Source organism: Phoca vitulina, unplaced genomic scaffold (assembly GCF_004348235.1).
Source record: "Phoca vitulina isolate PV1807 unplaced genomic scaffold, GSC_HSeal_1.0 scaffold13, whole genome shotgun sequence".
NCBI lineage: Eukaryota > Metazoa > Chordata > Mammalia > Carnivora > Phocidae > Phoca > Phoca vitulina.
This window is the reverse complement of record NW_022589716.1, coordinates 41,851,137-41,872,288: the sequence shown is the minus strand read 5'-3', so window position 1 is coordinate 41,872,288 and position 21,152 is coordinate 41,851,137. Positions and strand designations below refer to the sequence as shown.

The following is a 21,152-nucleotide window of genomic DNA, read 5'->3' as shown; positions in this document are numbered from 1 at the left end:
TCTTTCTTAAGTTTTCTATAGTTTTCCTTTACCTCTTTGGCTAGGTTTATTCCTAGGTATCTTATGGGTTTTGGTGCAATTGTAAATGGAATAAATTCCTTGATTTCTCTTTCTTCTGCCTCTTTGTTAATATATAGATATGCAACCAACTTCTGGGCATTGATTTGATATCCTACCACTTTGCTGAATTCCTGTATGAGTTCTAGCAATTTTAGGGTGGAGTCTTTTGGGTTTTCTATATAGAGTATCGGGTCATTTGCTAAGAGTGAGAGTTTGACTTCTTCTTTGCTAATTTGGATGTCTTTTATTTTTTTTTGTTGTTGTTGTCTGATTGCTGAGGCTAGGACTTCCAGACTATGTTGAATCAGAGTGGTGATACTGGACATCCCTGTCATATTCCTGACCTTAGGGGAAAAGCTCTCAGTTTTTCCCCATTGAGAATGATATTCACTATGGGTTTTTCATAGATGGCTTTTATGATATTGAGGTATGTTCCCTCTATCCCTACACTGTGAAGAGTTCTAATCAAGAAAGGATGCTGTACTTTGTCAAATGCTTTTTCTGCATCTCTTGAGAGGATCATATGGTTCTTGTCCTTTCTTTTATTAATGTATTGTATCACATTGACTGATTTGCAGATGTTGAATGACCCTTGCAGCCCAGGAAAAAATCCCACTTGGTTGTGGTAAATAACCCTTTTAATATACTGTTGGATCCTATTAGCTAGTATCTTGGTGAGAATTTTTGCATCCATGTTCATCAGGGATATTGGTCTGTAATTCTCCTTTTGGTGGGTTCTTTGTCTGATTTTGGGATCAAGGTAATGCTGGCCTCATAGAATGAGTTTGGAAGTTTTCCTTCCATTTCTATTTTTTGAAACAGCCTCAGAAGAATAGGTATTAATTCTTCTTTAAATATTTGGTAGAATTCTGCTGGGAAGCCATCTGGCCCTTGACTCTTGTTTGTTGGGAGATTAAAAAAAAATTTTTTTTAAAGATTTAATTTATTTATTGAGAGAAAGTGAGAGTGAGAGCGAGAGCAAGAGAGAGCACAGGCAGAGAGGACGAAACAGACTCCCCGCTGAGCAAGGAGCCTGATGTGGGGCTCGATCTCAGGACCCTGAGATCATGACCTGAGCTGAAGGCAGACGCTTAACTGACTGAGCCACCCAGGCACCCCTGTTAGGAGATTTTTGATTACTGGTTCAATTTCCTTGCTGGTTATGGGTCTGTTCAGGTTTTCTATTTCTTCCTGTTTCAGTTTTGGTAGTTTATATGTTTCTAGGAAAGCATCCATTTCTTCCAGATTGTCTAATTTGTTGGCATATGACTGCTCATAATATTCTCTTATAATTGTTTCTATTTCTTCAGTGTTGCTTGTGATTTCTCCTCTTTCATTCATGATTTTATTTATTTGGGTCCTTTCTCTTTTTCTTTTTGATAAGTCTGGCTAGGGATTTATTGATCTTATTAATTCTTTCAAAGAACAAGCTCCTAGTTTTGTTGATCTGTTCTGTTTTTTTGATTTCTATATCATTGATTTCTGCTCTAATCTTTATTATTTCTCTTCTCCTGCTGGGTTTAGGCTTTATTTGGTGTTCTTTTTCCAGCTCCTTTAGTTGTAAGGTTAGGTTGTGTATTTGAGACTTTTCTTCTCTCTTGAGAAAGGCCTGTATTGCTATATACTGCCCTCTTAGGACTGCCTTTGCTGCATCCCAAAGATTCTGAACTGTTGTGTTTTCATTTTCATTTGCTTCCATGTATCATTTAAGTTCTTTAATTTCCCAGTTGACCCATTCATTCTTTAGTAGAATGCTCTTTAACCTCCATGTATTTGTGGTCCTTCCAATTTTTTTCTTGTAGTTGACTTCAAGTTTTAAAGCATCGTGGTCTGAAAATATGCATGGAATAATCTCAATCTTTTTGTACTGGTTGAGACCTGATTTGTGACCCAGTATATGATCTATTCTGGAGAATGATCCATGTGCACTTGAGAAGAATGTGTATAGTATCACTGTGTTTCTTTAATTTTGTTATTAATTGGCTTATATATTTGGCTGCTCCCAAGTTAAAGGCATACATATTTACAATTGTTAGATCTTCTTGTTGGATAGACACTTTTATTATGATATAGTGCCCTTCTTCATCTTTTATTACAGTCTTCGGTTTAAAATTGAGTTTGTCTGATATAAGGAAGGCTACTCCAGCTTTCTTTTGGTGTCCATTAGAATGATAAATGGTTCTCCACCCCCTCACTTTCAATCTGGAGGTGTCTTTGGGTCTAAAATCATCTCTTGTAAGCAGCATATCAATGGGTCTTGTCTTTTTATCCATTCTGATACCTTATGTCTTTTGATTGGAGCATTTAGTCCATTTACATTCAGGGTAATTAATGAAAGATATGAAATTAGTGCCATTTTATTACCTTTGTAAAGTTGCTGTCCCTTTCTGGTCTTTGTTCCTTTTGGGCTCTCTCTCTGTTCAAAGCGTCCCCTTTAATATTTCTTGCAGGGCTGGTTTAGTGTTGACAAATTCTTTTAGTTTTTGTTTGTCCTGGAAACTCTTTATTTCTCCTTTCTGAATGACAGCCTTGCTGGATAAAGTATTCTTGGCTGCATATTTTTCCCATTCAGCATGTTGAATATATCATGCCAGTCCTTTCTGGTCTGACAGGTCTCTGTGGACAGGATTGCTCCTAGCCTTATGTTCTACCCTTGTAGGTTAAGGACCTCTTGTCCTGACCTGCTTTCAGGAATTTCTCTTTATCTTTGAAATTTGCAAGTTTCACTAATATGTGTAGAGGAGTTGACATATTTTTATTAATTTTGACGGGGTGGTTCTCTGTGCCTGCTGGACTTGAATATTTCCTTCCCCAGATTAGAAGAATTTGTTCAAATAAACCTTCTGTCCCTCTCTCTTGCTCTTCATCTTCTGGGACCCCTATTATCTGGATATTATTTCACTTTATGGAATCACTGAGTTCTCAAAGTCTCCCTTCGTGATCCATTAGTTGTCTTTATCTCTTCTTTTCAGCTTCCTTATTTTCCATCATTTTGTCTTCTATATCACTGACTCTCTTCTACCTCATTTAGCCTCACTGTTAAAGCCTCCATTTGTGACTGCATCTCAGTAATAGCATTTTAATTTTGGCCTGATTTGATTTTAGTTCTCCTATTTCTACAGTAAGGGATTCTCTAGTGTCTTCTATGCTTTTTTCAAGCCCAGCTAGTATCTTTATAATAGTTTTTTATAAATTCTAATTCAGATATTTTACTTATATTCCTATTGATTAAATCCCTGGCTGGGAGTATTACCTCCTGTTCTTTCTTTTGGGGTGAATTTCTCCATCTAATCTAATCATTTTGTGCAGAAAAGAAAGGAGGAGGAAATGAAAAAAAGAGAAAAAAAAACAGCACCAATTTCAAGAAACAAAAATTTCAAGAAGTGTTTCTTATGCATATTGTGTACACCCTTCTGTTGTGTTTTGGCTGCTCTCTCCCACTGGACCTTCCTCTACAGAGTTCCTTCTTACTTGTAGTGCAGAGTGTTTGGATCTTTAAGTAGGTGTGCTTTGATCTGTTTGTCAAAATAAGCCTCGCATCTGCCATGTTTTCTTCCTCCAACTGTGCAAATTGTTTCCTTAATCTTCAGATTGTCTTCCTTGTTGTTCAAAATAGTTGAATGTTGATCTAGCTTTTGGAGATCAGGATTATCCAAGAGGAGCACTTCTGACATGAAGGAGAATTCTGGAGAGCAAGAACTGAGGCAAGAAGAAATTTTCTTCCTCTATTCATATGTTGTCACTGTGGCCTGAGGCAGAGGACAGAGACCTGCACAGGCGATGCTTAGTGGTACAGACCACTAGGACTTAGTGACAAGCCAAGCACCTGCCAATCTGATCTTCTGCATCTTTTCCATCTTCTTTATCTGTTGATCCATCGATGGATGCTTGGGTTGTTTCCTTATCTTGGCTATTGTAAACACTGCTGCAATAAACATAGGGGTGCATATATCTTTTCAAATTAGTGTTTTAATTCTTTGGGTAAATACCCAGTAGTGGAATTATTGGATCATGAGGTAGCTCTATTTTTAATTTTTGAGGAACCTCTATACTGTTTTCCACAATCGCTATACCAGTTTGCATTCCCACAAATAGTGCATGAGGGTTCCCTTTTCTCTAGATCCTCGCCAACACTTGTTATTTCTTGTGTTTTTGATTTTAGCAATTCTGACAGGTGTAAAGTGATATTTCATTGTGTTTTAATTTGCAATCCCTTGATGATTAGTGATGTTGAGCATCTCCTCATGTGTTTTGGCCATTTGCATGTCTTCTTTGGAAAAATGTTTATTCAGATCCTCTGCCCAGTTTTTAATTGGATTATTTGTGTGTGTGTGTGTGTGTGTGTGTGTGTGTGTGTGTTGTGTAAGTTCTTTACATATTCTGGATATTAATCCCTTATGGGGTATATCATTTGCAAATATTTTCTCCCATTCAGTAGGTTGCCTTTTTGTTTTGTTGATGGTTTCCTTTGCTGTGTAGAAGCCTTTTATTTTGGTGTAGTCCCATTTGTTTAATTTTGCTTTTGTTTCATTTCCCTTGACAGAGGAGACATATCTAGAAAAATATTTCAATAGCCGATGTCAAAGAATTACTGCCTGTTTTCTTCTAAGAATTTATGGTTTCAGATCTCACGTTTAAGTCTTTAATCCATTTTGAGTTTATTTTTATGTATGGTGTGAGAAAGTGATGTAGTTTCATTCTTTTGCAGGTAGCTGTCCAGTTTTCCCAACACCACTTACTGACGAGGCTTAGCTCATTTAATTCTTAAAACAATCTCCTCAGCAAGGTACTATTGTTCTCATTTCATAGATGAGAAGATTGAGACACAGAAAAGCTATAATCAAAGACAACTAGCTAATAACTAGCAAAGTCAAGATCTAAACTCAGATTTGATTCCAGGCTCTTCCTGTAGCCCAACACTGTCTCTTTCCATTTCTTTCCTGGCTTCTGAAATGTTCCATAAGCCTCTCCCTCCCTGGAGGGCTCTTGGAAGTGAAACCCATTCATTTATCTCCTGAAGGACAGTGTCTTGAACGGCCCATCAGACACCGAGGACTGAGACTCATTTACTGTTATTACTAACTTCCTTCATGACTTTGGCCAGCTCCTTAAGTTGCCGGGGGCCTCAGTTTTCTCAACTGTAAAATGAGAAGACAGAACTAGATGAAACCTCCAGCTGTAAAATTCGTGACTGCATTCTGTGTGCTCACCCTATTTCCCCAATGGGCATGTCTCCTCATTCTGTGGGCTGCTCACAACTCACTAGTAGGCTGCTCCCTTCTCTGACCACCCAAGCTAGAAGTATGTTCCACTCCCACAACACCTACAGCTTTTACTCTTTTTTTGACTCATCTTATTCATTCTCCTTCCATATCTTATCTGAATTTAACTAAATTCCTCAAATATTTTTCTTTTTAAAAAAAGATCTTATTTATTTATTTGAGATAGAGAGAGGGAGAGAAAGAGCACATGAGCAGGGGGAAGGGCAGAGGGAGAAGTAGACTCCCCGCGGAGCAGGGAGCCGGGTGTGGGGCTTGATACCAGGACCCTGGGATCATGACCTGAGTTGAAGGCATACACTTAACCGACTGAGCCACCCAGGTGCCCTGATTTTTGTTTATTTCTTTAACATCTATATAGTATTCCAATTTATGAGTAAACCACAATTTATGTTCTAATTCCCTCATTAAGACAGTTGGTTGTTTCCATTTTTCACAAAGGTGCTGCGACTAATATTCTTTTACTTGCCTTCTTGAGAACATGTGAAAGAGATTCTCTAGAGAGAATGTCCAGAAATGGAATTACTGAGTCATAGGGTTTGTGCATTAGATATTGCCAAATTGTTCCCCAAAGTGGTAGTACCAACATATGTTTCCACTTGCAATGTGTAAGCATTCTGTCTCCCATATCCTTACCAATACCTATCAAGCTTAATTTTTTTTTCCAAACTAACATTTTGACTGCATATGTCTCACAGCACCGACCACTTTCTTCTTTATATTTGTATATATGCTACCTCCCCTACTGGACAGTAAACTTTATGAGGGCAGAATCTTTGCTTAACTCATTTTTATATTCTTCCCACAAAATTTATTGAGCTTAATAAGTATACAATAAAGAGTTATGAACAAAAAAAATAAGCAGAATTAATTAATCTTGACCCAAGGAGATGGGGAGTTCCATGGGGCAGGGATGAGGTGTTCTATCTCTATTAATCCGGTGTAGAGATATGGGTAGGGAATCCCCATCAGCTGCCTAGAGGGCTGCAGGTGGTCACAACTAGCCTACAGACTGAAGGTTTCAATATCTATAGTGGACTATCACCAGCCCTGGGAGATCCCAGGTTTAGATCATTTTTTTATCATGATATTCATCAAATATTTATTGATTGATGTGAGTGGCAAATTTCCCAGTCTCTGGGGTAAGCTTTATTATGTACCAAGGGGGGTGTTTCTAAATGGAACTCCCCCACCTCTGGCCCCACCCCATTACTAAGGGTTGAGTAGAATCCATGTGTCCTTTGGACTAGGGTGCTACATGACCTATGGTAAATGCCTCCCCTTTTTGTCACCCTAGCAGTTCCTGGCTGACTCATTTTCTAAATAAGCCACTTGTGGTTTTTGGTCTGACATCACATGTGGAAGAATGAGCAATTTTTTAAGAACCAGAACTACATTCAATCAGAATAAGATACATTGTGTATGTTACTCATGGTTCTAGGACAAGGGGTCAACACTGCTACAAGTTCTCTGACCTTCTCCCACTGCTCCGTTCCTGGGACCAATGGATAGAGAGAAGGTAAAGGAAGGAGGAAGATATGGGTATGAAGAATTTTTGTATATATCTCTTATTTTGCTTTTACGTTATGTACGATGTAATAAAATTATCTTGTTTCCTTTGCTAGATTAAATAAAAAATAATATAGCAAAGTTGTCAAGGCCATGAGTTATGCTGCTCTACTGCTTGGGCTCAAACCCCAGCTCCACTGCATGCCAGCTGGGTGAATTTGAGCAAGTTCTTGAGTCCTGATGTGCCTCCATTTCTTCATTTATAAAACAGTACTAGTACTTATGATACAGGATGCTTGGAGGGAATAAATGAATTGATATATGTTAAGTGCTTAGAATGGTGCCTGAAACTTGGTAACCACTATGAAACTGTTAGTAAACATTTTTTGACTCCATCACAATGTTTATGCTCATAGTAAGTGCTCAATAAATGCTTTTTGATGAAATGAATGCATTCTACTAAACATTTCTAGAATCAGGGGGACAGAAGTGACCATAAGTGGCAGACTCTTGGGTGGAAATAGAAAGAACCCTGAAGATCAATTCCCTGGAGCATAGGGAGTTCCCTGTCCCTCACCTTTTTGTTTGGTTTAATAGTTCGTTCCCTAGTTATGTGTGTTGTTGAGGGAAGGGCTGCCACCCCCTCCACCCCTGGAGCCACTCAATGGAAGTCCTACTTCCTGTTTTTTAAGTGTAGAAGAAGGTAGAGTTCTGGATCCTTGAACCCTGAAATCATGGGCTGGGTTAGAAAGGAGACCCTGGTGCCAGACAACATCACGCTCTGGCCTCTCCGCATCTATTGCTTGTGAGGAGGGTTAGCAAGATAGTGGCATTTGGCTGAGTGTTATTTTGTTGAGTTAGGATGGGTATGTGTGGGAAATTATATAGATATAACGTTAATACACTGGTTTCCATTTATTAGTGCAGATGTGGTGCTTATCTTCACAGGACTTGTGGTCTTCGGTAACCTACTCTTGTGTGAGCTGTGAAGAAGCCAGAGTGAAGTCCCTCCGAGCCCACTCTCAATCGCAGACCTCTTTAGGATGCCTGAGGCCAGGCTTGTGGGACACCACTCATCAGAGCGGGTCGGTCCAGCCTCATTGGCACCGCCATGTGGCTTTAGCTGAGGAGCTTGATGGACCAGACAAGTAGGTCTAACTTGGCTGCCACAGGAACAAGGGTGCTGTGCTTACTAGAAAGGCTACAAATTCAGTAAAATTGGTAGAAATGCTAGTAACCAAAGGAACTTCAGTTGTCTTGCAGGGACATTCACCAGATGTCAGGAGGCCCAGCATAAAGTGACATCTAAAGGATAGCCATACTCTCAACCACTTGCAAATAGCCACTCACACATAAATACATTCACAAACATACTGGCACAAACAGCTTCATTCTCCTAGACATTTCCCTTCCCTACACTTGCAAGCACATACATATGCCTCACATATACTCTCTCAGCCAAAAGGGTGGCCTAGGGGAGACCTCATGGCTGAATCAAATGCTGGTTAATGCTGCTGCTTTTATTACACCAAAGGTCTTAACATTTATTTGGAGATGAACACAAAACTTGGTATACTGCTGTTACAGTGGCATGCATTCCCTACAGTGCAGCTTCGGAGCTCGAGATCACTGCAGCACGCACATAAGAACTGCTCTCCGGAGGAGAGAAAAGGTGGGGTGGGGGGTACTGCAGATCCTTGTTCTCTCCAGTATCAACAGACTAAAGGTACTTTACCATGATAGCAGTTGAGGAATCTCTTGTGTTGGGCAGGTGTGTTTTAAACAGGTAAACAGGTATGACAAGGGATCCAAGTGTGGGTAGGTTCCTAACACTTAGAGCCAAGAGCATTTTTGGGTAAGTATGTGCTCCCCAAACAGGCAGCACTGACTAAAGCGGAGGCATGCTTAGCACTGCTTCTGAGCTAGGTTAAGCTACCAAGAGTCCTCAGTGAAGGGAATCCTGGTTTCGTGAAGAAGAATAAGACATGAGGACACTGTCACAATAAGGCCACTACACTCACAGCAAACAATGACCTCAGAGAAAACTTTCAGGACTACGGGAAAGCAGCTCTATTCTCTCTGTCAGGTGCCCCTTGCTGGTTAGGCGCCTGCCCTGAGACTTTCACATGGTCTTTTCTGAGCTGCACAATATCACTTAGCACAACGGAGCAGAGGAAGGGACCACACACGTCAAGGTCATGGGACATCACCAAGCATGGCTGACTATTGGCAAATGTCTCAGATGCCTTTCCCGGTTGGGCTAGGTGCCCCCGTGTATCTGGAGAGCTAATCTGAAAAGAGGCTGGCAAAGGACTTCCTCAAGCTCCGGATGGTCTCCGCTTTGGCTTCATCCTCATTGGCTGAAGACTGGAAGAAGGAGGACTCAGAGAAGCTGAAGGCATTTGTCAGGGACTGCGACTTGCTTGAAGATAAAAACCAGAGAGAACGTGAGAGGGGGTGTTCCCAGTGAGGCAGGGAAAGACGGTGACATGAGGATACACAACCAAACCCCCACTCCCACCCCAGGGAGACCAGGGTCATGGAGGAGAAAGCCAGCAGTGGAGTACTGCCAGGACCCAGGGAGGCCCCTGTGCTATTATCCTCGCCTTCAATGCTGCTAAAACAGGAAAGGATGGGGGCAGTGTGGGAGAGAGGGAGAAGGGAGAAAAGAGAAGGAAAAGAGGAGAAGGGGGAAAAAAGAGAAAAGGGAAAGAGGGAGGAGTGACTCAAAGGCTGTTTCTTATACTTAATGCTAAAGGGCCCACAGGCTACATTTCAGAGGTCCCAACTTGGTAAGTACTAATCTAAGAATCTCACACCCTTCCCTTCTGATGAAATATAGCAACCAGGGGACCATAGACTCTTTGCACTCTCTTTTCCATCAACTGTCAAGTGGTAAAGCCAGCCTCAGAAGACCTGGGTCAAAGTCTTGGATCTGCCCTTCACTCATTCTTGTGCTTCTCTGGGACTTGGTTTCTCATTTGTGATGTGCAGGTGTTTGGTAAAATGCCCTCCAGGCCTTTTCAGGTCTTTATACTAGGCTTTTTTTCTCTGATTCCAAATAAACTTGGAATAAACCAAGGCCTCAAGTTACCTGCTCTTAAAATGGACATGACCATTCTTTGTAGCCTACCTCAGAGGAGTCCTAATATGAGGTTTATGCAGTTCAGGATATCCAGGGGCAGAAGAGATACATATCTGGTGCACACAAGGACATTAGGCAGTTTTCTAATTAAAAACCCAAATCACATACATTCTAGGAACCAGTTTTTCCCCTGAGAGACTAGGGATTCAGAGAGAAAAACTGTGAAGGCAAGAAGGTCAAGAGGAGGCCAAGCCCAGCCCTTGAGAAGAGAATATGAGGTCTGGCGTATCCAGTGGTCTGCCATATCTCCTTGACTTTCACTGTGTCTCTTTCCTGATGGTTTCTGGCTGTAGAACTTTTCTCCTGATGCCTTAGGGCTCCCAGCCCTTCCTTACATTCAGGGTGCAGCCCCCAAAACTCCATTCTACAGGAGTGTGAGCAGTTTATCTCCTGCAGTGATGACTTTGAACAGATGCCCTGCCTTCCATTAGGGTTGGCGATGGGCCCCAACATGCTGGCCTTTGGGAGGGAGGGCCCCCTCTGCATGCACAGCCAGGGGCACTGGGTATAAGCCTCCTGCTTGTTGTCAGATGATGGCTCTATTCAACAACTTCAGCCCAAAGGCAATGGCCACCCAAAGATCTGCTCTCAGACTGGGGCCAGAGGTGGCTAATGAGAAGGCAGGAGAGTCAGCATGCAGAAAACAATTGGATTGAGGGGAAGTTATGGGTCAGGTGAGATGTGAAATGTGCCACTGGCCAGAGCTGGGGAGCAGGAGTGGGTGATGCCCCTCCAGTCCCGAGGGCTGGAAGACCCAGAGAAAGTGGTCATCTGGACTACCTGAGCCTGAATCCTGGCTCTGCCACTAACTAGCAGAGTAGTTTTGAGAAAGAAAATTAATCAAATCTCTCTGAGCAGTTTACTCATCTATGCAATGACTAGACCATGTCTAAGTGGCCTCCTTTTCTCCCTCCCTGAAGATTCCCATCACCTCACTCTGAAAGCACTGATGGGTCCCTCCCATCCCTGCAAGGCTACAGCTGTTTCTGCTGACAGTGATGACAGAGGTCTGTTTGGGGAGGGTGCAAAGAGGCATCTCTAGTTCTAGAGAAGAGGGTAGAACTGACCACCATCCACACCCAGGTGCATCCCAAGTACAGCTTTACTGTTTTCCAGGGGCCCTCAGTTCTTCCTCTGAAGCAGGACAGTGTGATGGGGGCTTCTAGGGAGTGAGGAAGCCCAAGAAGATGGAGTTCCTCAGGGTATCTATCTGGACCCTCCTCTGTTGACCACACCAGAAACCGACCTCCTTCTGACAAAGCTGAAGGTAAAAAGTTGAAATGGATTTAACTACTTCCCCCTTTTCCTTCTGGGCAGCCTTGCTGATTGCACACCCTAACTGTGAGTCAGAGGCAGGAAAGAGGATTTTTTTTTTTTTTTTAAATTTTGAGAGGGAGAAATACACATATACACACAGAGAAAAGGAATGGAAAAAAGAGTGGGAGACAGGATTAAAAACAAAACAAAACCCTAAGCTAATATAAGAATAGGAAAGGGGCAGTGACTCTGCCTTATTGGCATTCCCCAGGAAGAAAGGGGAGGGTTTGAGCTTCTAGCTAGACCTTAGACTTTCACTTCCTTCTTTTCTACCCTCCCCAATCAACCCCCAACCATGCCCCCAACCAAAAATAAGCAAATAAATAAATAAATAACCCAAAACCAAAGCCCCAAAAAAGTCCCACAAAAATATCTACAGAAGAAAGCCTGATTGAAGGTGCTTTCTAGCAGCTCTGGAGCCTACGGCCTGTGAGGAGGGGCAGGAAGAGGGGAGGGGAAGGAGCTGCTGAGTTGTCTCTTACTTGAGCTGTGGGTGAGGCTGGGGCTTCTGTGGTGGAGCAGCCGGGGGTGGCTGGGCCTCTGCCAGGGAGCTGCTGCTGGAGGGTGCATCTCCGTGGGTGGTGGAGGAAGAAGAGGAGGAGGAGGAAGAGGAGGAAGGTGGCAGTGATGGTCCAGGGGGAGGCCGGCGTGGAGGCATCACCTTGCCTGGGGGTTGCATTCCTTGGGGTTGCCCAGGGCCCCCTAGGTTCAGTACAAGAAAAACTTCATAATTTAACCGTATCAAAGGGTTTTCTTATTAGAATCTACGTCTTAAAGGATGAGGTTAGTTAATCACCAAAAGGATAAGCTCTATTACAAGAAGCCACCCGAGGCTCTGTCGGGCTCCAGAGCCAGCCCCTGGTTTCCCTCATACATCTGCCGCTACTTGCACCTCCTCAGAGACACAGCCCCTCAGGCACAGCACGTGTCAGGAGGACAAGGAAGAAAGCATGGGATGAGGGGCCCTGATCAGAAGCAAGCTCTTTTACAGAAGGCCCCCCAGACCAGAGGGACCCCACCCCTCTTCCCCAGCGGTTCCTCAGGTAGAGGGCAACATGCCCCACGGTTTACTAGGAGGTCTCAAGTTCCACATTGTAGATGCAGTACAAGGCAGTACAGAGCATAGGTCTGGGAATCAGAAAGTCAGGACACAGTCTATCAATGACTCCCTGAGCAAGTCTGCAAAGTTCTCCGGGCCTTGGTGTTTACAACCATAAAACTATGAAAAAGTAATCCCTAGTCTTAGTTGTCTTTCAAGAAGGTAGTGTTTCAAAGATGTTAATGGACAAGAAAGTTCTTCAAAAAGTATTGTGTGCTTTATAGTCATTAATGATCACAGATTTGCATTGTTTTTACAGAACTGGGCCTTGTCCAGCTCCTGACCTGCACGTGTCTGATTGCCATGCCCCGCCCCACCAGAGCTTCATTTTAACATTAACTCAAGCAGATGACTAGGGGGAATCTTCTGTTTCCATGTGCTCTTTTGCCTCTTAGTACCATCCTCAGGGGTCTCCACTCCCTCCCCAGTGTGTGTGGTGAAATTCTCCAGAAATCCAAGCCCTATTCTCCCCTGGGGATGTGGGCACCATCCCACAAAGAAGCAGCCTCCCACCTCCACCCCCACCCCCAAAAGGACCAGGATACCATTCTCTCAGCATGAGACAGAAAACCATCTGGTGGCCTGGAGGGGGAAAAGACCATCCTTCCTCTGGGGGTTGTCAGGCAGTAAGTGTGATACCTGATTGCTCAGATTTTGCTAAGGGGCGGGGGTTCCTTAGTCATCTTTTGACTTAATAGATGTCCTCATCAGTGCATACTGACTGTTGGGATGATGCATAATTGGCCTGAGAGATCCAGTTTCTCAAGTCTCACTCCCAGCATCCACATTCATGGGCTGGCTGGAAGGAGTAGGCTTATAGAAACTCAAGAGCAGCTAAGAGTTGTGTTGTAACTTAGGATCCTAGAAACACCAGAATACTTATACCCTCTGGAGAGGCAGAATTATCCATCTACACCACTGTGCACCCATGATTATCAGCCCATCTCCCTACTACATGGCATGGACTCCACCGTATCAATTACCAATGAATACCGGAGTTAGTTTTACATAAATAAATACACAAATGGAATTTTGGATTGAAAACTTGAAGTTCCAAGTTCAAATCAGATAACCAGTGAAGATGAAGACGACAGATCAGGATATTTCACGTTAGCCAGTTTTTGCCTCTTCCAAAATTTGGCTTCATCTGTATCAGCCTTTTCTTGTCAAGTACAGCAGGTTGATGGCTCAGCCTCTTATACCAGGAACCTTTCCCGCTTGTACAGAGATGCTTGAATAGCCAGAAACTTTACAACTTAACACTGAAGACAGATATAACTTTTCCTTTATTGCACATTAAGCTGTACAAGAGAGTCACAAAAGAGAGGTACTTAAATCACACTTCCAGCATTGGCTGAGGTTCTCCCAGCTGGATCGGTACAAAAAAAGGGGACAACATCAGAAAAGAAATGGGTACAAAACACCTGAACAGCAATCCTATACTGTGACATGGATGTCCCCCAGGCCACAGAGTTGTCCCTTAGCATGCTGCCTGAGGGCACATGATAGTCAGGTTACACTCCCTGCTTGCATTTGGCAGTAGGAGCCCTAATCAGTTTCTCCCCCACCTGAGAAACTTTGGCTAACACCACCCTGGAGCCTGACTGAATTCAAATGGCAACTTTGTATTTGTGGCTCACAAATGTCACATGAAAAGCACCTGGATGTTCACACTGATAACATGCAGAGAAGCAACACCACCATCAGCTCACCACTTGGACAAAAGTAAAAATAAAAATAAAAATGTATTCCTCCATTCTGGGAAATGTTGCTTTATTCCTTTCTACCATTTCATCAGATTGGGAGGTATTTAAGGACCTGATTCTTATGCAACCCACCTGGAAGTCCATAAATGCATATATGTATATATTTACAACAGATTGACCAGCATCACCGTCTAAGGGAGGGATCACAGATGAGAACACTCACACTCAGTGCATTTCCCTGTAGCCTCAGAATTTGCCAGCAACCAAAGGAGAAACTAGGGCACGTGCCCTTGACACATACATCATACTATCAACACTATTCCTCAGACCTGGAATCCAGAACGGTAACATATCAGTATGGAAGTGAGAGGAATGTAACAGTAGAGCTAGAAGCACTTCTTTAAAATGCAAACTGCTGGCATGAACTCCCACGGACCACAGTGCTAGAGAAGACCACTCAGCGCCCATCCCAACCTGGCTAGGAGATGGCAAGATGAGGCGCTGAAGCCGAGGCCTGCTTTAATTAACTGCCTCATCACTGCCCAGGAACGGCGTGTCAGAGGAAAGGACAAACTGGTGAGGTTTCTTCCAGAGCCATGGCTGTGGAGCCTTTGCCCCAAACACACACAAGCTAAAATCAGAGACAGTTCTTCCCAGGGAAGATAACACTCCTCATTCTCTGGCCTCTGGAGGGCTCTTGTTACAGCTGAAAATGAAAGCAGGAGTCCACCTCAGAGTTCTGTAGGCAGTGTACCCCCTCTGTGAAATGGGACACTTCTGATTTGGTCTCATGATTGCCTAGGGAGAGGCCAAGAGCAGAATGGTCGACTCCTTCTCAGACTTTCAGTAGTTTCCTGCATCCTATGTCCACAATTGCTAAAGTATCATCTCCGTATATAGGTCAGGCTTTGGGGAATACAAAGCAGCCTCAGTTCCACAGAAGCGCATAATATGGCCAATTCAGAAACAGCAACAAAGAAGAAACAACTTAGGGGGACTGAGATCAACGCACAGAAAATACTCACAAGTTCACTTTGATATTGCACATCAGCGGCCCCATTTTTTTTTTTTTTTGTCTAATCTCATAGCTAATTAGTTAATAATAAAAAAGAAGGTACACTGGGATGTAAAATACAGAACACATTCCTGGAAATAGCTTGTTCTTTGTATTTCATGTCATCACTAAAAACACAAGAGTTCTACAGGCACAGCCAGCCTATTCACATAAACTCAAACTGCACCAAATTTTAGCAAATGGAGAAAAAGGTGGATACCTTCAGATTCAACGGATGAAGCTATGGAAATTAGACCTTGAAAATCTCTTAAACTTCTATCTATTTACCCTAGTCATGCAGAAAGGAAGCAAAAAGCACAATTCATTGAAGATCCCAAGCACACTCATGGAGGTAAGCAGGGGGTGGGGGGCGCTTTAATCTAAGCCTGGGGGGAGGAGAAGGAGAGGAGTTGGGTTTTAATTTTGTGGTTTTTGTTTCTCCCCTGTCCGTCCCCCCAGTCCTATTTCACCCCACATTATGTAATGCTTTTAAAAAATACTATCAAACCGCCCAGAAGATAGAGTCACACTGGACTTGGGAGAGGCACAATTCTTTTGTACACTGTTGACAAACAGCCCTGGAAACACAATTATACAGAGAAACATAAGTGAGCATTACAAGCACGAACAGGAACAGGTAAACAACCAGACAGAGGAGCTGACACTGCATAGGAAAACACAGTCCAGTCAGCATTGAAAGAACGCAGAAACGGCACCAATGGGAGGGTCTGTTGCTCCCCTCCCCACTTTCCTTTCTTCCCTTGTTTGTTTTTGGCTTAAAATTTCTGCTTTGAAAAATGAACTACCAATCACTTTAAGAAGCTTGGACTTGTTTTGGCCCTACTGCAATGCCATTACAGTCGAGAATATACTGTAAACAACCTTGGGGGGCTGGCCGCTGAGGTGGGGTCTTGCTCGAGTCCGGATCCTTAAGTGTTCCACTCTGGAAGACAAAATGCAAAAGAGATAAAAACAAAACTCTGAACAGATTCCAAAGAGAAACCCTGTGGCTCTGTGGCATGAGTGCAGTGGGATCTGATGGGGACCATGGGATCTGGCCTAGAGGCTTCTGCTGTTCCAGAAACACCTCAAAGGGGTTCTCAACCTCTGGGGTGTTGCTGGGGCACAGGTCTAGGCAGTCTGGGGCTTAGTCCCACCCTGACAGGCAGTGTCTGAGATCCCCTAACCTCTCTTTTCATTTCCCTCCCTCTTAGCTTATTCTGTCTAGAAGCTTTGAGTCTTCTAACAGCACCTGGTTTCTTCTCTGGTGGCTACCTGCTGTCCAGTTCCTCGTTGTACTCACAGGCCTGGCTTCCTGAAGGAAAGGGAGGATCAACACCAAACTCCAGAGAGTGGATTGGGCTTTAGGGGACTCCAGGGGCCCTGAGAGCAGGGGCTGGACCAGGTGATGAGCCCAGACTTGCCTCACTTCTCTTGCAGAGTTAATTCTGGGGTTAGATCAGCTCTGGGGCTGGCTCTGGAGTCAGATCCACTCTTTGGGCTATGCTGGAACTCCCACAGAGAAGGACTTGAAGGAGGGGGCAGTCATCTGTTTCCCCCAAACCCCCCTTACCCAGAGGGAAAGAGTAAGATGTTAATGCTTGTAAAAGTACTCAAGGCCAAGCTGTTTTTTCTTCTCAAATAGCATAATTACATTTTATTCAACAACATGGCTCCACTCCCATGCTTCTTCTCCTCCCAGCTATAATTCTGATTATGCCCTGATAGGATCGAAGATGCATGTGACTTCAGTTTGTCTAACATTGGAATTAAAGGCAGTGAGCATTTGGAGCTTAAATTCAGTATAAGGGAAATGCTCTATAAAGCCTAAGAGTTGCCAAGGGTGCCAATGCTGATGTCACAGAGGGAGTTGCAGGGGCAAGGCTGTGAAATGGGCTGAGCATGTCTTTAGCATTCTCCCACTTCCTCTTTCAGTGCTTCTCTCCCTCGTGACGTGCCCCTCAGCCCTACTCCCACATGAAAACTGTTTCTCCTGTTCCCCATTTCCTACGGCCCTTCCATTCTCACCATCAGTCTCCTCTCCTGCCTTCGAAGGCCTTTTTTCAGCTCCACTCAAAGAGAGCTGAAGTGTTACCCTCTCCAATGTCATGATCTTTAACAATATTGCCTAAACCTATCCTACTAAAAGGAATTAGGGCAGTAGGAGGCAGGGGACCTTTGAAATGTCCTTAGTGCCACCACATCAGAGGGTGCTGTTCTATCTCACAGATCACAGCAAGCACACCAATACTTCCCCTCTCCTTCTTCCAAGCAATGTTACGGTGCTTGGTCTGAGCTCTGACACTGAAATACTCACACTCAACACACCAGCTAGAGACCACACCATCCAGTCAGCAGCAAGACCCGTCAGTTTTTCCCTCTCAACATCTAAGATTCACCACCTTCTCCTGACCATTGCTGGTCAAGCCTGTACTATATCTTGCTTAGACTACTAGATTACTACTACTACTATTACTACTATACCATTACCAGAATAGTTTCCTCATGCTTTAGTCTCCTCTCTCTCTAATCTATCCTCTCTGTGTCTACCTAGTGTCCTCCTACACTCCTTCCCTAATTGTGTCACTTTACTGCTCTAAAAACTTATAGCTAACACTACATATGTGACAGGTAACATGATGGACATTTTGATAAAGTATCACAAACCTCAAAGGACCTCTATGAGGTAGATGCTATTATTATCAACACCCCTAATCTTTAGACAAAGAAACTGAGGCCCAACTAAGTCAGGTGATTTGCCCAGAGTTACACAGTAGAGGCTGATGCAGCAGGGCTGTGAGGCTAGGCAACTGGATGCTCACATTTTCTCCCCATTGCCAACAGGATGACAACCATAGCCCTCAGGCTGACATCTAAAACTTGCTTCAGCATGGTTGGAAATGACCTTCGTAGCCTTTTCTCTCCCTCGTGTCCTAAACGCACCTGCTCCCTCCAGGCACAACCCCTCACTCTTTTTTCTCAAGGCTAGGCCACGTCATGTTACCCTCCAGGAATACCTTTCCACCTGTTTTACCAATCCCATCCAATACATCCTAGACGTCTAAGTCACTTTCTACCTCATCCATGAAATATTCCCTTCTGACTGCCCCTTTTGACTGTGATCTCTTCTCTGAAATCCTGAAACAGCACTTAGAAGACTCATACTACTGAAGAGGGTCTTCGTAGTGCTGTGTTACGATCCTAAAGACTGTGATGATGCTCCCAACAAGACTGACAGATCCTTCAGGGCATAGACTATGTGTCTTCATCTTCCCCTAATTCCTGACAAATGCAATGCCCCTTGTTCTCAAAGAAAAATTGGGGTATATGGCCTGTACAGGAACTATTTCTTAAAAAAGTTAAAACAGTTAGAATTAGGAATATTTTGGAAAATTCAAGACTATCGACATTTTACCAACACCATCAAGCACAGGCCTGAGTATATAAGAGGTCCTTAATAAATGCTTGTTAAATAAATGAACATGTAGTACAATAATGGTAAAAATCCGAAAAGGACTAGAGTATAAGTCTTTAGGAGAGAAATGTTGTTAAATCATAGAAGTTTTGTATATGTAATATGATACCGTATTGTATTTGGTATCAACTCCAGGGAGCAGCTCTGAAAATGCTCAGGTTAGGGAATTAAATTTGAGGCCTGCTCTATGTGCATGTATATCAGATGCAAAAGGTAAAGTTAAAACAAGCCTCAAAGAAGCAGAAATTGCTTCCATCAAGACTGCCTAACCCAGGGGCACTTTAGGCCCAAGAGTTCTTTCCCACAGTGATCTCTTCTTTCTCTTGACCTGGCTGCCAACTAGTGAAGTCTGGGGCCAGAATATAGTGTTTGATAATGGGTGCACAGGTAACAGGGTGGCCTTTCTACCTGGGCTTCTGACATGCTGAGACTGGGCATGGACATCAACCTCATCCCCAACACACATACACATACATTGCTGCCTAGGTGTCCAGCAGCAAGTCTTTAAGATTGGGCAGCAGAGTGACTGAGGAATTTGGGCCTTTGGGCTGGGAAGACCTTGGATTCAATCCAGATCTGCCATTTACTAGCTTTGTGACCTTGGGCAAGTTATTTCACCCCTCTGAACCCACCTCTTTTCACAAGGTTTCTGTGATGTTAAGTGAGATTATCTATCTATCATCTATCTATCTATCTATCTATCTATCTATCTATCATCTATCATCTATTTATTCGTCTAATCTAGATATCTATAAGCATCTGGCCCCAGTAGGTGCTAAGTAAAATGCAACAGATGATAGTGATATTGATGAGGAATTTCCTCTGAAACTCTGTTGTTACCCAAGTCTTATTCCCATGATGGAATACCCCCTGCAATGCTCTATTCCTAGGCTTCAGAGAACTTTATTTAGTTGTGATAGTAAAGCCTCCTCTGGTCTCCCTGACAAGCTACCAGTGTTATGGTTTCTTATTGCCTGAGAAGGATACTCAGATGAAAGACAGTAAAGTTCATATAGTTTGTGGAATCATTAGACTGGCTCTTGCCAGTCTCCTTTCCTGGGGCCTCACCCCATACCACTGATGGCTGCCAATCACCTCAGACATTGGTCAGGAACAGCTTAAGATGTTCTCCTCCAAGAGAATTGTTATTTTTAGATAGGGTTATGGAAGACCATATAACAAGAGAGCAGAACCAGGGCCAATGGGCAAAAGCTCCAGAAAGGTAGAATTTTAGTTATGGGAAGAACTTTCTATAGTAAAATCAGTGGAAGAGGCTATCTTGGGAGGTGGGTATGTTCATGCAGAGGCTAGAGAATTAGAACAAAGATATTGTAGAGAATATTCCTTCACTAAATATGAGATAGATTAGGTGAACACTATGGTTCCTTCTATCCTGACAATTTATGATTCTGGCGAGGGGGGGGGGGAGGACCCTTTAAAATCCCATAGATTAAGCTTGAATGGTAGAACTCCAGATACTCATTGGATGAGCAGACAGGGGTAATCATACAAATGAAGGCTGGCTCTGGATCTCCTCAGCCTCAGAAATATATAAATAAGACATGGATGAACTGAGCCCAAAATTTCCCTTCCAAAAGCTTCAGAGGAAGAGCTCCCAGAGGCAGTCCTTTGAGCTGGAGCCTGGGAATATGCCTTGGCCACCCTTGTCTGGCGCCTAGGGAGCTTCACCCTTTCCTGGCTCCACAGCGGTTGTGGACTGAAGACTTCCCAGGGACTATGAGGGGTAGGGGAAGAGTCCCCTAGGACTCTCCGTTGCTAGGCTGAGACTCTCTAGCTCCACCCACAAGCCATCCATCTGTTGAGGCTGAGGGCTATTCCCGTGGGGTTTGGCTACCATGGGATCTGTCTCCAGTCACCAAGAACCGCCTGAGATGCTGAATTCCACAGAAGTCTGGCCACTCTGGCGTCACTGCCAAAGTCTGGCCTATAGCCAGCCCGCAGCAGGAGCCCATGGCCAGACTAGCTGCAGTTTTCCTCAGGAAGTTGAGTTGACTCAAACAGGTAAGAATATGTAGTCCAATGCTTGTGCTCAGCTGCACTCAAAAAAAGGGGAATAAATGGCCTTTACAGCAGCATAAGGGGGAAAAAAAACAACTGTGGCTTTATAGAATGACAATGACCTCAGAGGGTCTCTATTTATAATACTGCTGCCAAAAATTTGATACAACGAGAGGGGCTTCAGTGTCTCAAGGAAGGGAGGGCACCGGTTCTTTGTTCTTTCAGCTGATAAGCTGATAAGAGAGCACTGGAACTAGTTCTGGGTGTTTCTTTAAGGGGGACACCAGTGGAATTAAAATAGGTACATGGGGAAAAAGTGGGTATCTGGAGCAGATAGGATGGTGAGAAGGATGGGAATGACATCTTTCCTCATGTGACTTTGGGAAAGTTACTTAATTTATGAGTCTCAGTTCCTCAAGCAGACCAATTGGGAGGATTAAGTGAGTAGAAGATCAAAGTCAGTCAAATGTAAATCTGATCAAGGTCAAG

At 43.5% G+C, this 21,152-nt stretch overlaps 1 protein-coding gene across 1 annotated transcript in view; it reads right to left on the bottom strand.

Annotated features, from left to right (window-relative positions):
• Nucleotides 1-8,172: 8,172 nt before the first annotated feature.
• The window catches only part of SYN2 (synapsin II), a 192,361-nt gene continuing 179,381 nt past the window's right edge, over nucleotides 8,173-21,152 (bottom strand). Inside the window, exons 11-13 of the mRNA XM_032411956.1 lie at nucleotides 16,052-16,112; nucleotides 11,793-12,012; nucleotides 8,173-9,270 (exon numbers count right to left, since the gene is read on the bottom strand). Coding sequence (XP_032267847.1) covers nucleotides 9,135-9,270; nucleotides 11,793-12,012; nucleotides 16,052-16,112 — 417 coding nt within the window. The 3' untranslated portion in view covers nucleotides 8,173-9,134. The remainder of the gene's footprint in view (nucleotides 9,271-11,792; nucleotides 12,013-16,051; nucleotides 16,113-21,152) is intronic.